The sequence below is a fragment of the Microtus ochrogaster genome, linkage group LG10, assembly GCF_000317375.1.
Source record: "Microtus ochrogaster isolate Prairie Vole_2 linkage group LG10, MicOch1.0, whole genome shotgun sequence".
Classification (NCBI taxonomy): Eukaryota; Metazoa; Chordata; class Mammalia; order Rodentia; family Cricetidae; genus Microtus; species Microtus ochrogaster.
The window spans coordinates 4,872,184-4,895,302 of NC_022035.1; the positions used below are offsets into that span (position 1 = coordinate 4,872,184).

Here is a 23,119-nt window from a genome sequence, read left to right on the forward strand (position 1 = left end):
ATAAAGAATAAAAGAAAACAAGTTGAATGACTCAACATAGTTTTGGAAAGATAAAAGTTCTATTTGTTTTGAAACAGGCAGAGGGGGCAAACATTTACTAACTGTATTTCATGTACTGCTTGTTTTATTACCTGTATGTTGTTTAAGTTTCACAAGAATGTTGCTGTATAATTCAGATGGGAAGCAGAAGCTCAGAGAAGCAAAATGATTTGCCCGTGATCGTGCATTTAAGTCATATTAAAACTAGATTTCTTACACAGATTATTTCTGGCTTTCCTAGTGTAATAGCTGATATGGTGCTAAAAATAGTTGCTGTTCTTTTTAGATTATACCCCCCAAGGGAAGAAAATCTTATGTTTATTAACCATATGCTTTGTGCTGGCATTATCCAGAAACAATATTTATCTTTTAAAACAACTCTGAGAAACAGGAGCCTTAAGAACGAAATGCAGAGAGAAGAACTGGATAATATAGTCTTAGAAGCCAAAAGAGAAAACATTTCTAAGAAAGATTAGTGGTTGATACCAAAGGATCTTGGATTAAGGGCACATTGTTGTAGAAAGTATAGAATTAATGTTATGTTTGGGTAGAATGCCAAGAAATTGGGAAGTAGAGAGTAGTGCAGAGGTAAAGAAAAAAGTTCTAAGTTTTTTGCACGTCTCTTTATCTGCACAATTGGTATATTGAAACCTAATTCATTGTTCCACCATTAATATGATAATTAAGTGTGGCAAATGTTATAAACCCCTTAGATATTAACATTAGCTGTAGGAAAAGCCACTTTTGATATTTTTCAGGGTCTTTAGTAAACATGAGCACCCATTTTTCACATTATATAGTCTACATTATATAGTTATATAAAAAACAGCTCACCTTTGACAAATTTTCATAGGGACCAGAAAGTTGTGTTTGGACAGGAAATTCTGGGATTCCTCGGAGTTATATGGCAGGATATGTTTATATGGGCCCAAACCCATCTAAAGTCTAAACTGTTCTCCTTACCTCATACTATATTCTGTAATTTGAAATGTTTTTTTTTTACAATCATAGATATTTTGGATACACCCCTCACACAAACATCATCATCATCCTTAAAATTAAATTCTATTCATACTCTGAGGAAGTAAGACCCAGTAAGTAGGTCCTATCAGATTATGGAGGTCAGGCTTCCTGTAGTTTTGTTCTAAATAGACCCATGTATCTCTCCCTACAACACAGGTAGGCTTGTGGTATGTATGTGCTTTGTCACTGAGGGTCCAAATTTCATACGTCTAGAATAGGGTCAGAGTAATTAATTGCCAATAAATCTTGGGGTACAGAAAGGGGGTTTGCCATTCCTGGGTCTGGATAGAGGTCATTTATTTAAAATTTGACTTTGAAAGGAAAATTAAATATAAGGCTTAATTCTTAGATGATGAATTTAAGGCTTAGAAGAGTTAGCTGATGGTTGGTTACATAGCTTGTTAGGTATGAAGAGATTCGAGCCCAGATTGAGCTGGCTTTTGTTTTTTCTTCACCTCTTCTCAAACAGCCACTAATTTATGTAGCATTTAATCTAGTGTTTGCCTCACTTGCCCAAGAAATGCTCTTGCTCCCAAAACATCTCTAAGTTTAATTGAAGATGCAGAGAGGAATATATAAAATCACTTTCAGTGTTGTATCTGTTGTTTATTGATTGATTCTTGAACTCTTGTGGGAATAATCTTAATGAATGTGAGTTATGTAGGTAGTATGTACTCATCTTGCTATAGATATTAAATATTTGACTCACCCTTCTAAAAGGGCATTTATAATATTTTCTTCCTTTCACATTGCTATGTTTTAATTACCTGATAATTAATGGCTAGGGAAAATTATTTAAAAAATGTGTGGGCCTTTAAATATATACATTCTCTGTATTGAAACAGTAATACTACTTCAAGTTATATGTTCCTGAGTATTATCAATTTTGTTTAATAAGTAGGGCCTTTTAGGGTCAGAATGGTCCTTGTACTTTAGATGAGTATGAGTAATAGCAGCCAACTAGTGAGTCTTCTTTAATCATTATTAATAGAATTTTTATATGTGGTAGTGGGTAGATGCACATGCTTTGAGAATTTCTGTGCCTGTAGAAATACAATAAATATGTACATGATGATGTAACTATTTTATACTGTAAATAACTTTTTTATTGATGATCCTAGACATTTTGCCTTGACTTTATGGCTGACTTCAGTTTTATTAAATTTATCTTACACTATTTTCTGCTAAAATATTGCTGTGAAACTATCAACTTTACCATATTATCTCTTACCCAAGTAAAGAATTATCTGTTTATTAAATTGTTATTATCCTTTAGAACAAAAACCTCAAATCTTCTTTTAAATTCACTCAATTTCTTGTTAAGCTTATATTGCTTAGTATTTTATCATCTGCTATTGTAATTCAGGCCTTTGATTACCTTCTAATTTATTTGTACTGTATCCAAATATAATGTTATCGTTTTTTATAAATCTTTAGATACTTTTCTTTAGCTTTCCAGACATATGATCATATAAAGAATAATTCTGTCTTCTTTTTACCCATTCCTTATTTTAGTCTTTTCTTTGAATTGTGTGTTGTGCTAATATTCTCAACCATTCAGACTACTGAATATGCTAGCAAATACTGTTCTTGTCTCTAAGCAAATTTATTCAGTGGCTATTTCGCTGTGTATGGTTGATGTATAATATTTCTAGTATTATATTATATTCTGATTATACTAATTTCTTGTTTTATTCATGAGTGATTGTTCATATTACGAATGGTTGCTTACATAACAAATGCCATTTCACTGTTACACATTACAGCGTTTTATAATAAAATATCCCTTCAAAATTTCTTTTTCCATGGTGGAGATGAGCACATTCTCTCAAGCACGAAAGACAGAAAGTTCACCTATGCCACATCCCAGCTGTAATAAATTTCATTAATAGACTATTATTTGGTTGAATATTAACATTTCTAGATAAATGCATTGTTTACGGAGACTTAAATATACAATAGCATACATTATTTATGATATTAAATATTAAGAAGTTCATTATTAAATCCCAAAGTTTTGTTCTTTTTTTGTGAGATAATACTAAGGCTAGTTTATGCTTACTTTGTAAAAAGGTTTTGCAAGATTTCCCTCCATTGTGTTCTAGCATGGTGTAAATACAATTTGAATTATTTGTTACATGAGTTTGAAAGAACTTTGATCTATGAAATTTACTAGCCTAGTATGTTTATAGATTATACTACTTTAGAAAAAAAATCTCAATTTTCGTCATCACTCTTTATCTCCTTTGGCTATATGGGAAAGAAATTTCAGTGCATGTATTTTTTGAGCCAGGCACTTGTAGAAGGCTCATTTGAGCTTAGAAGTTTGAGAACAGCTTTGACAATATAAGAAAACCCTATCTCAGACAAACAATTTCACCAAAACTTGTATCTCTTAAAAATAAGAAATGGGTTTGTTTAATCTTGAATGACCCTGGATGTAATGGCCTAAGCCTTTAATTCCAACACTTAGGTAGAGGTAGGCATAGCTCTGAGTTCAGGGTCAGCCTGGTCTACAAAGAGAGTTCTAGGACAGCCAGGGCTACATAATGAAACCCTGTCTCAAACAACAACAACAACAACAACAACAACAACAACAACAACAACAACAACAAAATCCATCAAAGAACAAAATCTTGAATGAATTTTTTTTGTGTATGTGTGCCTATTTTCTGGGTGATATTCTTATTTAGAATTTTACTATTTTAAATTATTTTTAGATTACTTTTAGTAAAGCTATGGAACATTAATGTGCTAAAAGGTACATAAGTTAGCATTTTATTATTTTTTAATCTCATTAATCTGTTGTATAGGGAGCTTCATGATTTTCCATCAGCAGCCTTCTCTGTCTTTGAGAATAAGTATTTAACAGTTGGCTGTAGTCATTACGCAGTAAAATCACTACTTTGAATTAAAATATATTCATTCATTCTTTGAAACAATATTAAAATATCCAGCCTCTTCCCCCTTTACCTGAAAAGAACTTGTTTAGGAAATCAAAGGAATACGTGATTGTACCTTAATAATAATAATTAAAAGTAGGGAGCCTTCCTTCAGTTTACCAGTTAGATCAGAAATTTATTTGACCTAAAGTCACAGTTGATAGGGCCATTTGGGTTTCCTGTGTCCTTGCTCAAGGGCTTTCTGTTGAAATGTCCTTAAGTAACAGCAATCGCTTGGTTTTTGATATTTAACTTTCTGAGTAGTTTATATGTTCTACATATTAATACACACACATGAACACCTGATTTTGACAAAGAAGCTAAAATTATACAATGGAAAAAAGAAAGCATCTTCAGCTATGGTGCTGGAATAACTGTATGTCAACATGTAGAAAAATAAAAATTGATCCATATCTATCCCCATGCACAAAACTCGTCTAAATGGATTAAAAACCTCAATATAAATCTGACTACACTGAACTTGACAGAAGAGAAAGTGTTAAGTAGCCTTCAGTGCATGGGCACAGGAGACCACTTCCTAAATATAAACCCAGTAGCACAGACACTGAGAGCAACAATAAATAAATGGGACCTTTCTGAAACTGAGAAGCTTTTGTAAAGCAAAGGACACACAGTAAATAAATCAAAATGTCAGCCTACTGAATGGGAAAGGATCTTTACCAACCCCGTATCAGACAAAGGACTGATCTCCAAAATATATAAAGAACTCAAGAAATTGAGACATCAAAATTCTAGATAACCCAAAACTAAAAAATGGGGTACAGAACTAAACAGAATTCTTAACAAAAGAATCTCAAATGGCCGAAAGACACTTAAGGAGAAATGTTCAACATCCTTAGCCATGGGGAAATGCAAATCAAAACAACTCTGAGATATCATTTTACACCTGTCATAATGGCTAAGATCAAAAACACCAATGATAGCTTATGCTGGAGAGGATGTGGAGTAAGGGGAACATTCATCCATTGCTGGGTAGGAATGCAAACTTGTGCAACCACTTTGGAAATCAGTATGGCGGTTTCTTCGAAAATTGGGACTCAACCTACCACAGGATCCAGCAATACCACTCTTAGGAATATACCCAAAAGATGCTCAATTGAACTACAAGGACATTTGTTCAGCTGTGTTCATAGCAGCATTATTTGTAATAGCCAAACCTGGAAACAACCTATGCCCCTCTACCGAAGAATGGATAAAGAAAATGTGGCACATTTCCACATTAGAGTACTACTCAGTGGTAAAAAACAATGACGTCTTGAAATTTGCATGCAAATGGATGAAATTCGAAAACACCATCCTGAGTGAGGTAACTCAGACCCAAAAAGATGAGTATGGTATGTACTTACTCATAAGTGGATACTAACTATAAACAAATGACATTGAGCCTATAGTTCATGATCCTAGAGAAGCCAAGTAACAAGCTGAACCCTAAGAACATACATAGATCTATCTGGAAAGTCGAAATAGACAAGATCATCTGGCAAAGTTGGGAGCATGGGAGTTGGGGGAGAAGAGATGGTGGAAGGGGAAGAGGAGCGGAGAAGGCAAGGTGGGAGGAGAACTTAAGGTAACGGGATAGTCAAGATGGAGGAAGGACAGAGATGAGAGCAAGGATAGAGAAACTTGATATCTTGATTGAGGGATCTATTGTGGGGCTAGCAAGAAACCTGACTCTAGAGAAATTCCCAGGGATCCACAAGGAAGACCCCAGCTATGAGACTAAGCTGTAGAGGGGAGGGGGGCAATCTTGACTTGCCCTAAAGTCAGACTGATGAATATCTTAAATATCACCATAGAACCTTCATCCAGAAACAGATGCAGAGACCCTCATTGGAACACTGGACTGAGCTCCCAAGGCCCAGTTGAAGAGTGGGAGGCATCAGAATATGAGCAAAGAGGTCAAGACCATGATGGGTTCACCCACTGAAACAGTCTACCTGAGCTAATGGGAGCTCACCAACTCCAGCCGGACAGGAAAGGAAAAAGCATAGTTCCAAAGTAGTCCCTCTGAATGTGGGTGACAGTTGTGTGGCTGGGGCAGACTGAGGGGCCACAGGCAGTGGGACCAGGATTTATACCTACTGCATGTACTGGCTTTTTGGGAACTTGTTCTTTTTAGATACCTTGCTCAGCCTAGGCATAGTAGGATGGGCCTTGGAACTTCCCCAAAGCAATGTGCCTTACCCTCTCTGTGGAGTAGCTGGGGGATAAGTGGAGAGAATGGGAGGGAGGGAGTGGGAACTTGGATTGCTATAATGAAAAAAGATAGTTTGTTCTCTTTTTTAAAAAAATAGAAAAGAAAGTAACCCTAAGTTTTCCCTTAGTATAGCTAAAAATATACCTAAAAGAAACAAAATATTTCTCTCTGTACTGGGACCATGACTAATTTGGTATGGACCTACTTACTGTTCAACTCCTTTATAGGATTATAGTTTAGAATTAGCTCGTAAAGATTTAGAAATAATGTAAGAAATCATTATGTTTCTTTAGATGCTAATGCTTATTATGTGTAAATGATTGATTTTTTTTAGATGAGAAGAACAGTGTAAACCTTCTGAAAAGGTTTCTATGCTTCTGGGTGCTGGAGGATAACTTGATATTGCAGTGAAGATTATGCAAAATAATTCATGTTAAGGTTCTAACATAGTTATCTAGAACATAAGATACTGATAAACATTAGCTACCTTTGTTTTATTTATTTACTTATTTACTTATTTAATTTTTTTATGTGTATGGGTGCTTTTGCCTACATGTATGTCTGGGCATCATGAGTGTGCAGTGCCCACTGAGAACCAGAGTTCATAGGATCCTCGGGAACTGGACTTAAGAAAAGTTGTTAGCTTCCATGGTTGTTAGCCACCATGTTGGTACTGGGAAGTGAACTGAGATCCTCTGCAAAAGCAATACTGAGCTGTCTGTCCAGATCCAATAACTGCTTTTGTAGTAGAATATAATATTTCACTGTCATTAAAGTTAAATACAATGATATTAAAGAAAATTTCAGAAATATCGTTATTAGTATTAACAGTTGATTATGCAGTTATGCAATTATGAACAGTAAGTCTGATCTGGTAGGAAAAAGCTTAGAGATGATAGATTACCTCAGATCCTGAAAGGGCCCTATAATTCTATAATTATTGCAAGGTCAGAATTCTTTCAGTCAACTATGTCTTCTGTTAATTTTGCAAATAAAAACAGTACTTTAGACTTAGAGATTCAAGCATGGGAGACTGAGTTTCTATTATGAAAACTTCCCCTTTGGCTGTTAAGTTTGCCATTATCTGGGCATGGTTGGTTTTTATGACTTAAGTAGGAGTTCTGGGAATGGTGTGAAAAATATTTGGCAGTATCTAGTAGTTCTATATTACTCATTGTCAGCCACAAGAGATTTTTTTAAAGCATTATATATTAAAATCTAGCAAGGAAAATAAGTGATTAGTATCAACGTGGAGGATTTTGAGTACTTTTTTAAATCTGTATTTTTTTTTTTTTTTGAGACAGGGTTTCTCTGTGGTTTTGGAGCCTGTTCTGGAACTAGCTCTTGTAGACCAGGCTGGTCTCGAACTCACAGAGATCCGTCTGCCTCTGCCTCCCAAGTGCTGGGATTAAAGGCATGCGCAACCACCTCTCGGCTTAATCTGTTTTCTTATAGATAAACTTTTTTAGGCTTGTTTGTTTAGATGCATAAAAGGTTCTTTTTCTCCTCCTTGATAGTGGAAGCAGTTTGGATACAAAGAGAAATATCCTAAAGTATAGTGGCCAAAGAACATGGTGTTATATACAATAGTAAAATTATTGAGGACTGTTTCCAAAAAAATCTATGGAATAATAACATGCCGTATGTGTTGTTAGTGAGTATACTTGTAAGTGTCCATTAATCATGTAAGTAGGGGAAAATTAAGCAGATTTTTAAATAAACAACAAGTTGTATTTGAGTTTTTAGAATGCTAACTTGCATTGTATGTGGAGTAGAAAGATGCAGCATTATGATTTCCCCCAAATTTATTGGCCATTGAACCCTTTTATCAAACATTTTTACTAGTATCTAGAAGCAAAGCTACAAGTAGCACTTCTTCTAAAATTCTATTCTAGTTTAGCTAGTATACAAAAAATGGCAGTTGTACCTTGTGTCTTATTGATACCAAAGGAAAGAACCTCCACTTACTTTGTCCAGTTATTTTTCTATTTATAAGTTTTAAACATTTCTGAAATACTCAAATTTAACAATTTAAGATTTATTTACAAATTAAATTTATTTACCCTTTGTTACTTCGTTACTTCTGTAGCATATTCATGGGCAATACTAAACTTTTGCCTCACCTTTTTCCTGAGATTGAACTTTTGATTTATAGATGTTGTTCAAATGGCCAAAAGACACTTAAGATCATGCTCAACTTCCTTAGCGATCAGGGAAATACAAATCAAGACAACTTTAAGATACCATCTTACACCTGTCAGAATGGCTAAAATCAAAAACACCAATGATAGCCTTTGCTGGAGAGGTTGTGGAGAAAGGGGTACACTCATCCATTGCTGGTGGGAATGCAAACTTGTGCAACCACTTTGGAAAGCAGTGTGGCGGTTTCTCAGGAAATTCGGGATCAACCTACCCCTGAACCCAGCAATACCACTCTTGGGAATATACCCAAGAGATGCCCTGTCATACAACAAAAGCATATGCTCAACGATGTTCATAGCAGCATTGTTTGTAATAGCCAGAACCTGGAAACAACCTAGATGCCCTTCAATGGAAGAATGGATGAAGAAAGTTTGGAATATATACATATTAGAGTACTACTCAGCAGTAAAAAACAATGACTTCTTGAATTTTGCATACAAATGGATGGAAATAGAAAACACTATCCTGAGTGAGGTAAGCCAGACCCAAAAAGAGGAACATGGGATGTACTCACTCATATTTGGTTTTTAGCCATAAACAAAAGACATTGAGCCTATAATTCGTGATCCTAGAGAAGCTAAATAAGAAGGTGAACTTAAAAAAAAACATATAGGCATCCTCCTGAATATTAACCTTCATCAGGCGATGAAAGGAGACAGAGACAGAGACCCACATTGGAGCACCGGACTGAAATTTGGTGATAGCATTATTACTGTTTCTTACATTTTGATTTTGTTTTTGTTTTTTAAAGACACCTAGTTGTTGGGCAGAGGAGGGAGCAGAAAAACGGTCCCATCAGCGCTCTGCATCATGGGGAAGTGCTGATCAACTGAAGGAGGTATGTTATCTTTTTTATTTTATTTTATAACTTGTTTTGATCTTGATGGGTTGTTTTTAGTATTTTCTCAATATAGTGAGACTTCTATTTGTTATAACCTACTTTTTTCATAGTCACAGAGTTGAAACATACTTTAGTAAAAAGTAAATTTTTCTTATTTTTGTAGCCTTTATATTCTCAATAAATATGTACCCCACCAATTGTGACATTTCTAGAATCAACCCTGATTTTATGTAATAATCTCTGTTTTAGTAATCATTTTTGTTTTAGTTATCTTTATTTTTCCTTAGCTTGCTTTTTTTAAAAATCACAACAATCAGAGCCATAGATCATAGCTTTCTACAATAAGATAGTACTTTTTGTTTTCTGATAGCTTTTTATGATATCCAGCTTATTATGATCCATTGGGACCTCATACTACAGTGGAAGCCAAATCTTGTAGAAATGAGCTATTCCTTAATATTTTGTGAATAGTCCAAAATATAGCTATATATTATTTTTCCTGATAGGTTTTTTCCATGCAAATTATAAATTTTTACCTATTTGTTCTTTCAAAGCTGTAGGAAACCCAGAGTTAAAATATCTAGGATGATTATCCTGTCTCTGCTGCCATCTTCTTAGTGGGGACAACTCATTGCTTTTAAGAGAATGAGTGTACTGGTTTTAGCTGAGGTTGGGAAGTATTTTTTGTCTTAGTTTGCTTTCTAGTGCTATGATAAGCACCATGACCATAAGCAACTTGGGGAAGAAAGGTTTAATTTTATCTTAGAGTTTACAGATTACAGTCTATCATTGGGGGACCCAAGGCAGGAACCTGTAAGACTATATAGCCGAGACTATGTAGAAGTGCTGCTTACTTGTTTGTTACACATGGCTTGTTTAGTTACCTTTTTTATATAACCCAGGACCACCTCACCAGAAGTGGCATTGTTCATAATGAGTTGAACCCTCCCATATCAATCATTGATCAAGAAAATGCCCTATAAACTTGCTTATGGGCCAATCTGATTGGAGGGCCATCTCAGTTAAGGTTCTTCTTCCCAGGTAACTATAGCTTATGTCAATTTGACAAAATACTAGCCTGCACAGTTCTTTTATACTTTGAATTCAGAATTATATCACTGAATTTTTGACTCCTAACACTTGGGTCAGTATTGTCCCCTTAAAATTCTGAAAGGTTACCAGTAAACCATTGTTGGTATAGGTTAACTATAAACATTCCTCTCAAATTTTATTTATGTGTATTTGGGTATGTCTGCTTGTTTGTATGGAACCACATACTCCAGAAAAGTGCCTTAGATACCTTGGAACTGGAGTTACTAGGAATCATACCTGGGTCCTCTGCAATACAAGCAAGTACTCAGCTGGTGAGCCATCTCTTTAGGCTCAGAATTCTCTTGAATGTTTTTCCTATGCAGAGTTCCAGACTGACCAGTATTAATTTTATATACTTTAGGTTGCCAAATTACTCATGTACTGTGTAATCTAATCCAAATGGTCTGGTAGCATAATATTGCCTATGATTTTATTTTTAGCCTCCTTATAATGTCGAAAATCCGTAATTTTGGCCTGCCTCTTATCTATATACATAATAAGTAGATGTAGATTCTCCTAGAGGAAGCAAAAGAAAGGGCTTAGTCTAATGCATCTAGACTGCAATAGGGATATAAACTCAGGTATAGAATATAAATAATGACAAACCTTCCATTTTATTCAGTATGGTTTCAGACATACTGCTGATATTTCACATGGTTCTGTTAGAACTGAGTGCTTATAGCAACATGGCATATGGTACTACAAGGGAACAGCTGAATTACAAGAATTGATTGTTCTCTTAGAAAACAACCATAAAACCAAACAGTTTCATCTCTCTAGATGGAATCAAAGTAATCGAGCAGTTTTGCTTATGAAAACTTGGGGTTTAAATAGTATAAATTGTGGTATTCTTGTTCAAAATGAAAGAAAATTGCAAAGGAGATTGAAGATGTCAGTGGAAATAAAACTCAGTTAAGATTGAAAAAGACCAGAACTTAAAAGGCAGTTCTGTATGTTCACGCACGCGCACACACATGCACACACACGCACACACACACACACACACACGCACGCACGCATGCACACACGGTAAATTAGTCAGTTTTTGTTCATCTTTTAGTTTTATAAGCTCATAATATCTCGACATCAAGGAAGTTACTTAGTGAAGTGGTTGAGATCCTGACTGGTACATATTTTGTAGTTAAAAATTAATACAGGATTGCTTGCACAGCATTGTGAAGTACTAAAAAAAGGGTTACAAATTGAAGGTCAAAGACCATTTGTCATTAGGGTTCTCACATGTGAAAGGAATTTTATTTTCAAGTGTTTCCCCATCTGTGAAGTGGTTATCACCAAGAGTGTATGTTTTTCAAAAGTTAGACAATGATCTAGTTAACTTTTCTGTTGTGGTAAACACTATGGCCAAAAGCACCTTACAGAAAGAAACAGTTTATTTTCATCTTACAGGTCACAGATCGTTGTTAAGGGGAGTCAGAGCAGGAGCACAAGGCATGGGCTAGCATGGCACTGCTTACTGGGCTGCCTTCTTGTTGCTCCTCGCTTGTGATATGCTAGTTGTTTTTTGTTTTTTCAGACTGTGTCTCTGTGTTGCTTTGGTGTCTATCCTGGACTAGCTCTTGTAGACCAGGCTCTTGAACTCACAGAGATCCACCTGCCTCTGCCTCCCAAGTGCTGGGATTAAAGGTGTGTGCCACCACCACACAGCCCAATAGGTTAGCTTTTTATACAGCCCTAGTCCACTTGCCTAGGGATGTTGCTGCCCAGAGTAGGCTGGGTCTTCCCACAGCAATCATCAATCATGGCAGATCTGACTTGGGCAGTTCTTCAGTTGAGGGTCCTTCATTCCAGATGACTCTAGGTTATACCAAGCTGGCAATAAAAACTAATCAGCACTCTGTTACAGTTGTTAATGCTGTATTATAGTTGTAAATTTGCTTTTGTATTAAAACTTACTGCTTATGAAAGTTCTCCCAAAGCAAGCCTAGTTTGAGATGTTTGTTTGTGACTTGTCTTTGTCTATCCCTGAGTCATTTATGTAAAACTGTATATGGGCAGGCATGTGACTGTGTAGGGATCAATTTGCTTTTACTCAAACTGTAGAATTTTTCTGTGAAGATACTTGATCTTGTTATAATCTGTTTTTAAATCAAAACTAGTAACAGCCTGAGATTTATGACCAAGTTCATTTTAGAAAAAAAAATAGATTATCTTTAATTATTTAGAGAAAGGAGTGATATAATTCAACTCTTGTTAAATGTTTTATTCTCATCTGTTTATAAGATTTATCTTCTTTTTTCTTTTTATCTTAGTCCTCCAGTCAATATAGATAGATGGTGGTTGCATTAGTTTTCCATTGCTATGCTAAAATACATAAGATAATCCACTTAAAAGGAAGGAAGGTTTAGTTTGGCACATCTTTTCAAATTTTTCAGTCCATGATAACTGGGCTCTTTTGCTTTGAGCCTGTGGTGTGTAACTCATCATACTGAAGCTTTGTCACCTCATGGTGGATGGGAAGATTTGGGATCTCTATCCTCCCAGCACACACCCAGTGACCTCACCTTTCCCCTGAGGATTAACTCTTAAAGCGTCCACAACCTCTGAGTAACACCTATCGACCTTCGAGAAGACATTCTGGATCTTAACTATAATGAATTAAGAGAGTGGCCTGCAGAATCCTGTTTCTGTTTCAAATTTGAGATTCATCACTTAATGCAAATGTGTTATGCTTTAAAAACTTCTTTACCCCATGTCCATCCCTTGAAGTGGCAATAATAATAGTATCTATCTCACATGCTTTTGTTGAAAATCAAATGGAACAATAGCTTCTGTGGTGCTTTGTTGCTCAGTAAGCAGTTATTAGATTTAATGATAATTTTTATTAGTGGTTGACACAGTCATCAAACTGGCATTCAAGGTACTCTAAACAATGGTTAGAGAGTATGTGCTACCGGTCAGGGTATGCGCCATTAGAATATTTCAGCATAGCTAAATGTTTAAAATTTTGTCACCTACATTTGACAAAGGATAAATTCACAATATAACAAAGTTTCTTTACACAAAGAAGGTTTGTTCTATTGTGTTACATGTTCCAAATGTCATTAACAAAAGTAGAATTTTGTGGCTATATAGAGGTCTTTTTTTTCCTGATCGTTCAGTTCTGGGAACCATAGCTTCCAGTTCTAATGTAGTATCAAGATTCCTCTTCATTACAACTGTTTTCCATTAGGATTGTTAGAACATAATGTTAGCTTTGAACTGCTATTTTCTTCTTCTATAAAACAATATTAACACATCTTAATATATTTGTCACTGCTTCCTACTGTTGTGCTATTATCTTCACACTTGATGTTAAGGACATAAGTAGTTGTTGCAGAAGAAAATCTCCAGTCAAGTCTATCATGTTAAAATAAAAGACACTCCCAACTTCCATCTCAGTAGTACATAGAGAGTTACAGTTGTTTTATAACTTTGCCAGAATTTGGTGTTTACTATTTTGTTTGTTGTTAATTTATGTTTTTCTGAAGAGGATAATGTTGAACATCTCTTCTGTTCACAGTGGCCATTTGGATATCTTATCTTTGCCCATTTGCTTCATTGAGTCTTTGAGTGCTTTCAATTTTTTTACACTTGCTGAATATATGTTCTGTGTCTTCCTAGAGTATAATTTGCCTTTTTACTTTCTTACAGTATCATTGCCTTTAAATTTTAACGTAGTATATATTTATTGGTATATATACACGTGTGCTCCTGCATCTGCATGCACGCACATGGAAGTCTACATGTGCATACCGTCACAGGCTATTGAAGCTCAGACGACAACTTGCAAGAGTTAGTTCTTTCCTTCAGTATACAGGTCCCATGGGTAGAAATCAAGTCACCAAGTTGGTGTCAGATATTCAAGTCCCAGTTTTACTATGGAATATCAATTCTGATAGCATGCCAAAAGGATGGGTTAGACTCTGACCGTTGTGGGTAAAGTCTTTTGTAGCAGATACTATTGAGAAATTTTAGTATAGCAATGACATACATACTTCCCAGGTTGTTTGACTTGAGAAATAAGAACCCTGGAGTTCTCCGAATCCTCTGATGATTGTGCTTTCATCTTGGTGCAGTGTACCTGTGAGCAAGGAATCGCTGGCAGCAAACTTCTTGCTGATGAAAAGCTATGTAATTTTCCTGATTTTTGATTAGCTCTCTTTTTTATTCCTTCTCTTCTAAAAGTCCCAAGACCCTGAATCCCATCTCACTACTACCTTTTGGATTAGGATTTTTTCATTGGGAATTTTCATTTCCCAGAGCGACTATGGATTTGAATTAATTCTGAGAAATAAAACTCTTTCTATTCCCTGACACAAAACTGCTCACTCATTGTTTTAAAGATTTTATAGTTCTCTGTCTCATCTTTAATTAGTGACCCAAGATTTCGTATTCCTGATGTTTTTGATCATCGGGCTTGGTAGACTAGTATAGGAAGCCTTTCAGATTTTGAGAAAGTTTCTCTGTCTGGTTTTTCTTAAGGCCCAAAGTAGAAAATGAATGTTTAGAGGAAAAAAATAACCATCTAGTTTTTAAAAATTCATACATTACATAGCTACTGTTTCTATTTCGAATAGAAGGTTGTATTGGGCATTTCATCACCATAACCCAGGTAGATGACCTGCTGAAGAGAAGACTTCACTTTTATATGAAGCAGTGGGTATGGGTATTAAAGGGCTGCAGTAAGACTTCACTTTTATATGAAGCAGTGGGTCTGGGTATTAAAGGCTGCAGTAAGGAGAAGTTAAACACGACCAATGAACACTGGGAGCAGATAGAAAACTTCTTTTGCCTTTCTTCCAAAGGGACACCTTCGTTTGCTTTCCATGGGTAATGGGGTTAGAGAAAAGAGGTGTCTTCAGATACACTGGAGGCTCCTTTCCCATCAAAGGGAAAGCAAAGGACATTTTGAACAAAACCTGTATGAAGCTAGAGTGTTTTGTTTCTACATTATGTAAGTATGCAGCTCTTGTCGTTATAGGGAAAATGAATATAAGAGCCTCCTACATTTTGAAGCAAAGGAGGATTTTATGGAACAGCAGTCTTGCTATCATTTCACCTAGGTCTAAAATGGAATTTGCAGTGTTTTAAGTACATATATTTGGGGAGATAGGTTTTCCTTTTATTTGGATGCCTACTGGCTGTAAACAAGAACAGTATTATAAGAAAATAACAGTTTGGGAAGCTATAAGTCTATATTGTTTAATTAAGCTTTTTTTCTAGGGTTAAAATCCACATAGAACAAAATGTTTCTGGTTTATTTTAATGTATCAGAGGCCATAAACAATTAATTAAGATTAGTAGGCTTTAAAGATTTATTTTTGTAAATGGATAATTAGAAATTACTTTAATTTGCAGGCATACCATACTATTTTGTATAAGCACTTTCAGTTTTCAGACAACACTAAAAGCATCGTTAATATTCAGAAAACACTAAATTTTATACTTATATGCAATAAAATCTCTTGTACAGTTTGAGATCTTATTTACTTTTTATTACAGTGAATAATTTGTCTTGATTTACTTACTAATTTTGATTTTTTTTTCTCATGAAAATTATGCTCTCCAGAAGAAAATTAAGTCATTTCAAACTAGAGTGAGAAACAAAAACATTACCACAAGCTTACTTGTACATCTTTTGCAAGGATATTGTATGAGAGATCCATAAGTCACAAAAGTGAAAACATAAAATCTTGATAGAAAGGACTTCAGTTATCCCCGTTTTGGTGGTTGTACTGTTTCCCTATTATTTACCACATGTAAAAATTTCCCCAATAAGTCATGTATTTTTAATTTGAGCTCGTATAGGTTCTAATAGTAATTACCTTATGCTTTCTGATGCCTGTTATTTACGGTACATATTTATATAATTTCATAGGACATTGTATTTTTACTATATATATTCTTGAGAAAAATTAGTGCATTTTCTACTTCACTTTGTACTTATATTTTATCTAGTAGAAGCATAAAACTAAACTTATTCTAGATTTTTCAAGGAATCATTGTTGATTAATGTTGCCATCTTCTCTATGACAAAAGTAATGTTAGTATTAATTACATCTCCCAATCTGTTAGTAGTTCTTTTGTTAGAGATTACCTATTAGATACTGAGTAATTTATGAAACAAAAATTTTGATTCATAAATCTTCTCATAAAGATGAGAAGAAGGTCAAAAGTCTTAAGAATAGACAGCTCCGTCTTGTTTGGCCTTTGGTGAGTCATATCATGGAAGATCAAATACCAAGTAGGAGGCTGTGCAGGGAAGAGAAATTGCGTGAGGAAACAAGAGTCTTCATAAGAATTAGGGTCCCATAAAAAGCACATTATTTTCTAAGTGGTGAAGTCATATTCCATGGCCCCCATCTTTTAAAGAAAGGTTCCATATCAGCTCCCACTAAGCTCTGCTTCTTAAACACTTTCTACTATTTCTTTTTAAAAATATACTTAAATTGTTATGTGCACACGTGTTTCATATGCATGTTATTTGTGTATGTGCATCATGTGTGTGCCTGGTATCCATGGAGCCAGAATAAATCATTGAATTCCCTGAAACTGATATTTCAGATAGTTGTGAGTCACTATTTGGTTCCTGAGACCAGAACTTTGTTGCAGGTGTTCATTCTGGGCCCTCTCTCCAGTATACAGCGTATACTACTACTACTACCTAACAGAACTGCACTAAGGACTAATTTTACAACACATTTGACCAGTATTCTTATCCACACATTTGAACAATATTCGTAGCCTTTTAAAATGCTTGGGAAGTTTTAAAGTACATTATGCATAACCTAAAGTATGTTAGCAGTTTAGTAAGTTTTAGGTGATATTACTGTAAAGACTTTGTAAGTAAATCTGGAAAGTGATTTCTTTAGGAGAATATATCCAAATGTAAATTTATGTTTAAATGAATAAAAGATAACACAAAGTAAGATTAAATACATAAAAATGTCCTTATGAAACCTTATGCACAATGAGTAAATTCAAATGAAAAGTATTAAATACTAATAAGATTTGATTGCCTTTACCACCATTGTGATATATAATTTAGAATATTTAGTAATAGATAAGCTTGATTTCTTTTTTATGAAAGATAGCAATATAGAAATTAATGCAGCCTCTATTTAAGATATAGTGATGCATGCCTTTAATCTCATACTCAGAAGGCAGGCAGGCAGGTCTCTGATTTTGAGATGTTCACAGTAAGCTCTTGTCTAAAAGGAAAAACAGAAATAAAAAGAAGGTTTAAGTTTCAGGTTTGACAAGTTCAACAGTAGCTATCTGAAATATTTTTTTTTACCGAAGTTTCTTTTTTAAGAGCATTATGAAGATAAAATCTGAAGCAATCTGACAAAATTTAGTCTACCTGCTTACCAGCCGCCCCACCAAATAAAACTGCAGAAATTAAGCATTTGTGTTGTACATTTATTTCTCATTTTCAATCATCTTAGACTTAACAACTTCTGCTAAAACATTATCTTCTATTAAATCTTTTGAGAAAAAAACTGAAGAAAAAAGCAGCATTGGTGTTCACTTTTGCTCTCTTCTCTGTTCTCTCCCCCAAAGCAGATTGCCAAACTGAGGCAGCAGCTACAACGCAGCAAGCAAAGTAGTCGTCACAGTAAAGAGAAAGATCGGCAGTCACCTCTCCATGGCAACCACATAACAATCAGTCATACTCAGGTAGGCTAATTGTTCAGATTTTATTAATTCCTCTTAATGGGAAATCTATACTATAACCAAAGTTTTATCTTTACTGAATTACTATTTTTGTAACACATAACAGAGTATCGTGGCCTAAGAATGCTATTTCCTTGAAGTGAAATGAAGTCACAGGAAATGTGCTTGCTGAACAGCCCTTCTAGTAGCACCTTAAACTGTCAACTTTGTATTCCAGGCAATTTGCATTTTATTTCATATGAAGAAATTTAAAACTAGAGTTTTTTTCCCCCAAGAAATTTGTGCTAACATATCTTACTGAATAGATCTGAAAAGTGCTGCCATGAAGTGATGAATCTTAAAAAGTTAAATCTGATATCGTGACCAAGTAGTGCATTGATAGGGATAATTCAACATTAGGACATATTAATATAACTTACTACCTCAGAAAGTCAAAACATAGAAAATGCATCAGATTTTGCTTGATATTGATAAAATTGAATTGATAACACTTGATATAGTATCCTTTTGTGGTTACTAAAGTTTTTATTAAACTGAAAATAGCAAAACATCCTATTGCTATTAATTGTATGTCTCCTAAGATCAGATTGGTTAATATCAAGATCAGATGATCACAAAGGTCTACATTTATTGGCATGCTACATAAGGGACTAAGAAAGGCATCATTCATTGTATATAACATTGTATATTTAGAAAATAAGAGTGAATTAGCTAGACTATTAGAACTAATTATGAGATCATTACTATGGAAAATACTAACAATACCAAGTGGAATTGAGAATGTAAAGCAAAAGAGCAGCTGTGCATTGCTGTTAGGAGAACACGGTAATATAACCACTTGGCAAGCATATACTGACCATTATTATCTCCAGTGTTTCTCCCTTCAAGTAGCCACTAGAAATTAAAACATATCTGCATAAGTGCTTGAGGAAGCACTATTCGTGGTAATGAAATGAAAACAAATATTCTCTCACTGATGATTAGGCAGATACTTTACATAACTGTACAGTGTAATGGTATTCAACAGTACAATGGAAAGTAGCTAATAAATATGACAGCAGAATTGGATTTCAAAACCATTTTGCTAAGTGAAGGAAGATATGAGAAAAAACTGTGTAATGTATGATTTGTTGCATTAAAATCCCAAGGGATAATTATATAAACTAAGTATTAGGAATAGGAACTGAATGCAGAGAGGCCCCAAAGAATATTTTTTTAATAATGGAAGACTCTAAATGTGACTATATCGGTAGTTGGATTAGCCAAACTCAACTAACTGCGTGTTTAAAATGGGTGATATGTTGTACCTTGATCATACCTGATCAGTATTATACAGCAAACTGGTATGCTCTAGACATCCAAAGTGGGAGTTGTGTGTGCTTTCCTTTTTCTTCTTAATCTTGTGGAATTAATATATTTGCTAGTTTTTTTTTTCAAGCACTATCAGTATTATCTTATTATCTCAATTAAGTTCTTAAAAAAAGACTAAGATCGGATCTCTGTGAGTTCGAGGCCAGGCTGGTCTACAAGAGCTAGTTCCAGGACAGGAACCAAAAAGCTGTGGAGAAACCCTGTCTCAAAAAAATTTAAAAAAAAAAAACTAAGATGATTAAACTTGCTTTTAATTTTTTGGTGTCTGGTTATTCATAGAAATTACTTACTTTTGTCAATGAAGTATGAAGTCTAGTTTAGAATGCTTTAAAGTACTCTTAATAACAAATTACTTAAATAGAATAAATTAAAAATTGACAAATTTTAATAACTTACACTTGCTGATATACATATATACTCACACCAATATTCTAATTATGCTTATGATTAGAATTTTGCATGATAACTGAAGTTTAGTGAGATAATCAAAAGTATAAACATAAAAACTCAATAGTCTTATTGTGTTAATGTAAAAAATATTTATTGAGGCTATAAAATGAAAAGTAGATAAAATTGATTGTTTTAACCCATTGTTGATGAGAAGATAGTTTTAAAGTAACAATTTATTCTAAATTAGTACATAAATTATGTCTGAGTTCCAGTTGATGCTTTAAATAGTTTTTTTATTTAACGAATTGTTTTCAAGGAATGTACTGTAAATATATCCATTGCTCAGAAAGAAAATTTGAAAACTTCTTTTATTATTTAAGGAGTTTTGTTCAAAGGTCATATAAACACACTCGTCATGCAGAAAAAAATTTGAAAAGGCTTTTTCTATAACATACCAAAATTGCAGGGCTGGCAGTATGGTTCAGTGGTTAAGAGCACTGATTGCTCTTCTGGAGGACACGGGTTCAATTCCCAGCACCCATATGTCAGCTTACAACTGTCTGTAACTACAGGATCCAGGACCCTCACACAGATGTACATACAGGCTAAAACACCAATAAAATAATTTTTAAAAATTCCACAATTACTATAAAATTACATTAAAACAAACTTTATGTAAGGATCACTAGGTAATTTGAATCAAATAGAGAATTCATGAAGAAATGTGAGGTCAACTGAATTAATATAGAAGCAATACTAAAACTGTCTTATACTATACATAGAAATAAATCATGATAGGTATAATATTTTATTATGAAAACCATAAAACAACTAAACACTTGATAATAATAAAATAGAAAATTATGATAGAGCTAAAGATTCAATGTGTTTATTCATTTGTTAATGAAATATGAGGCACATTAGTAGGCAACAGTGAAAGTATGGGAAATATTAACATGCTGACTGCCACAAATCATGTTTAAATTCTAGTTACTATTAACGAGATCATTTATTATTATTATTATTATTATTATTTGACACCTTGGTTCTTTTCCCCCTTATTTCCTTCCTATTGTATTCCTTGAGCTGCAAAATGTTCATTGACAAAGCCTGGCGGTGGTGGTGCACGCCTTTAATCCCAGCACTCGGGAGGCAGAGACAGGCGGATCTCTGTGAGTACGAGGTCTACAAGAGCTAGTGCCAGGACAGGCTCCAAAGCTACAGAGAAACCCTGTCTCGAAAAACTAAAAAAAAAAAAAAAAAATGTTCATTGACAGCTTTTGACTTTTTATAATAGTTGTTAGAAGTGGCTAATTCTTGAAAACCCGTGCAGAGGACACTTGAAAACAACCTTAAAGCTGCTAAGTGAGTGCTGAATTTAACATGGTATTGTTTTTATATTGCTTATTAATCCAGTGATTGTATTAAGTAGCTGACAAAATGAAAACAAAAGTACTAAAATGTAAATATCATGGTATCTCCACAGCACTACAGTGGAGTCCCATGATAACTTAAAGAATTTCAACTCTAAGAGCCGGGCTGTGGTGGCGCACGCCTTTAATCGTGCTCGGGAGGCAGAGGCAGGCGGATCTCTGTGAGTTTTAGACCAGCCTGGTCTACAAGAGCTAGTTCCAGGACAGGCTCCAAAACCACAGAGAAACCCTGTCTCGAAAAGCCAAAAAAAAAAAAAAAAAAAAAAAGGATTTCAACTCTATTTCCCAGTAAAACAAAAAGGAGACATTAAAAAGTGCTGAAAATACTACTATCTGCCATTCTTTGACCAGTGTATACATTATATAGTAATACCTTTGCTTTGCACTTAAAAGGATTTCGAAGGATTTTCATTCCATATTATTTTTTATCTTCCTTTAGAAATTAAATTTCTGTATATGTATTTGAATTTTTTTTGAAGTGTCAGAAATAACTGTTTGTTCTGTGTTTTAAGGCATTTTGTTTGCTTCTTTTTTATGGTGGGGGCATGCAGAGGGCATGTCACATATGCTAAACAGAGGTCTGCCACTTAGCTACGTCCGAACTCTTCATTTTTAAAGATGTATCATGTTCCAATTCTTTATTTGACAATAAATAATTTGACTCTATTCTGTCTTCTGCCTCAAAGGCTATTGGATCAAGGTCAGTACCTATGCCTTTGTCAAACATATCTGTGCCAAAATCATCTGCTTCACGTGTGCCCTGCAATGTAGAAGGAATAAGTCCTGAACTGGAAAAGGTATTCATCAAAGAAAACAATGGAAAGGAAGAAGTGTCCAAGGTAAGATTGCATGGGATATTTAAATACTTCTTTCTTTAATGTTACAGAATTTCTTAAAAGCATTTGTGGGCTTGGTAACAGCTTTATGGAGATAAAATACAAACCATAGGGTTCTCTCCTATCCCTTTAATATATTGGCTGTAGGCCACCATTGATCTACTTTCTGGGTCTATGGATATTTCTGTTCCAGACTTTATAAATAAATAGCATCATATAATATATGGCATTTGGTAACTGACTTTTTTCACTTAGCATGTCTAAAATGATCTATGTTGCAGTACATAACAGTACTTACATTTTCTTGACAGATAGTACTTACTTTTATGCATTTTGTTCAGTTAACAATGAGCTGGGCCCTCTCCATCAATCACTAATTAAGGAAATGCCTTACTGGGGCTGGAGAGATGACTCAGTAGTTAAAAGCACTGGTTGTTCTTCCAGATTACCCAGGTTCAATTCCAAGTACCCACATGGAAGCTCAGTCCCAGGGGATCTGACACCCTCACACAGACATGAATGCAGGGAAAAACACTAATGCACATGAAATAAAATTAACACAAACAAAATACCATCAAATTTTTAGATATTTTATGTTTTGGATATTTTCTGCATTTTAAAATACTTTTTAACTTTTATACTTATATAGCATATACTTTGGTTATATTCTCTCTGAGTTCCTTCCCTCAAGGTCTCCTCCCCCAAAACCTCTCATTACCCATCTGACTCCTTATCATTTATCTATCTATCTACCACTAAGTCCAATAGTGCTGCTAATAGGTTCATGGTATGGGGCAATCTACTAATGGCCTGCCTGCCCCTCAAAGAAAACTGAGTGACCCTTCCTTGTCTAAGATTGGGATATCAGTAGCCCTTTCCTATCCATACTGGAATTTTTAACTCTAGAGTTTGTGGGGATCTTATACAGTTAGCCGCAGCTACTGTGAGGTCGTGGGTGTAGAGACCAGCCTTTCACAGCACTTTTTCCTAATCCTTCAGCTTTTACATTCTCTGTCACCTCTACGCTGTTGCTGATCCTTCAGGGAGAGGAGCTC

The 23,119-nt window shown here is 34.7% G+C and overlaps 1 protein-coding gene across 3 annotated transcripts in view; it reads left to right on the forward strand.

The window, feature by feature from the left end:
* Nucleotides 1-23,119, forward strand: part of Glcci1 (glucocorticoid induced 1) — an 83,532-nt gene that overhangs the window by 42,525 nt on the left and 17,888 nt on the right. For 2 of the 3 annotated variants that reach the window (XM_013352453.2, XM_026787554.1), the window contains exons 3-5: nucleotides 9,176-9,262; nucleotides 17,921-18,037; nucleotides 21,915-22,067. In XM_013352453.2, coding sequence (XP_013207907.1) covers nucleotides 9,176-9,262; nucleotides 17,921-18,037; nucleotides 21,915-22,067 — 357 coding nt within the window. The remainder of the gene's footprint in view (nucleotides 1-9,175; nucleotides 9,263-17,920; nucleotides 18,038-21,914; nucleotides 22,068-23,119) is intronic. The other variant, XM_026787553.1, reaches the window with a different exon arrangement.